Source organism: Emiliania huxleyi, assembly GCF_000372725.1.
Source record: "Emiliania huxleyi CCMP1516 unplaced genomic scaffold EMIHUscaffold_7632, whole genome shotgun sequence".
NCBI lineage: Eukaryota > Haptophyta > Isochrysidales > Noelaerhabdaceae > Emiliania > Emiliania huxleyi.
Window position 1 is genome coordinate 1 of NW_005196286.1, and position 1,327 is coordinate 1,327.

Consider the following 1,327-nt stretch of genomic DNA (forward strand, 5'->3'; position numbering starts at 1 on the left):
CTGCCGCCCCCAGTACTGCGATGTCAGCTCCTTGGCATGCCGCGCCGCCTCCATCTGCTGTGCTTCCCACGCTGCCGCTTCCTCTAAAGCAGCGCCGCCACTAAGCGGCGCAACCAAGTTCTCGCACTGTTTGCATGAGCATGTGTCCTGCTGGTGCGGCGCACAATCCGCGCGCGGCGAGTGAGAGTAGAAGACTGACAGCAGGAGCTGCAGGAGCTGCAGGAGCTGCGCAGATCGGATGGGTGGTGACGCCGTCGAGCGACGGCGCAAAGACCAATCACCACCGCTGAGAGCCGCGACACGAGGCTGCTGGCAGCTGCACCTGTGAGAGCCGCGACACGAGGCTGCTGGCAGCTGGCAGAGCGAATCGCGATTCCGGCGGCCGCCGTCAGCCCGCCGACACCGACGGCCTGTCTGAGGTCAAACTCCCACCGCACGTCGGACCAGTCGTGCGTCAGCCATGGCGACGAGACGTCTGTATGCAGACAGCCCGCCACCCGGGCGATAGAACATGCCAGCTGGGCTCTTCCAGGGCTCTCGTGGCCCGTGGCGCGTGCCCAGTGGGCGGGCTGCGGCGGGCGCAATAACTATTCACAGCTAATGAAAACTATAAAAACTCGCGGCTTCATCAAAGTTTGAGGTGGCTTCGTCCTCAGCACCATCAAGACAGCTCTATTCACACCCTGTTTGGTTTGAAGCCACTCGGGGATGCCCGTTTACACCCAACCGACGAGTCGCTGGGCCCTCTGACCTGAGCCGGAGCCCGGCGAGCCGGCCGAGGCCCGAGCTGCGCGCCGGACGGTAGCGGTCTGGTAGGGGTAGCGGTCTGGCAGCGGTGTATGTGCTGATCAATGCGTATATCAGACCGGACCCAGCAGGCACCCCCACCCACACACGCACTCAAACCCGCACACCGGTCACACCCCGCCCTCGCCGGCGGACGCGGGGCGGGGGCTGGGGTGTTCGCGCGGTTTGTAGTCTACTCTCCTTCACGGCACTGTCTACTCTCCTTCACGCATCACGGCAGTCCACTCTCTTCATTCACGGCAGTCTCCTTCCCTTCACGCCAGTCCTCTCTTCACGACAGTCTACTCTCCTTCACGCATTCAGATTCACGGAGCAACCGCCTCTCCGCGGCAGCTCATCGTAAACTCGGCTCCGCGCGTGACGCTCAGGAAGCCGCACCACACAAACCCGACGCTTGCGGAGAATGGCACGCGCAAGTGCATCGGCATGACGGAGAACTGCACCAGCGACGTCGGGATGAAGAGCCTCCAGAGAGCCTGCAGGTCGTCGAGCGCGTTGGCGGCATACGTGTTCATCGCGT

General features: G+C 63.5%; 1 protein-coding gene across 1 annotated transcript; it reads right to left on the bottom strand.

The window, feature by feature from the left end:
• Window positions 1-1,112: 1,112 nt before the first annotated feature.
• EMIHUDRAFT_258429 (hypothetical protein) lies at window positions 1,113-1,283 on the bottom strand (the record flags this gene model as incomplete). Its single annotated transcript, XM_005760240.1, has 1 exon — window positions 1,113-1,283. A coding segment is annotated over one exon (171 nt), but the record flags the coding sequence as incomplete, so codon positions are not given.
• Window positions 1,284-1,327: the final 44 nt, after the last annotated feature.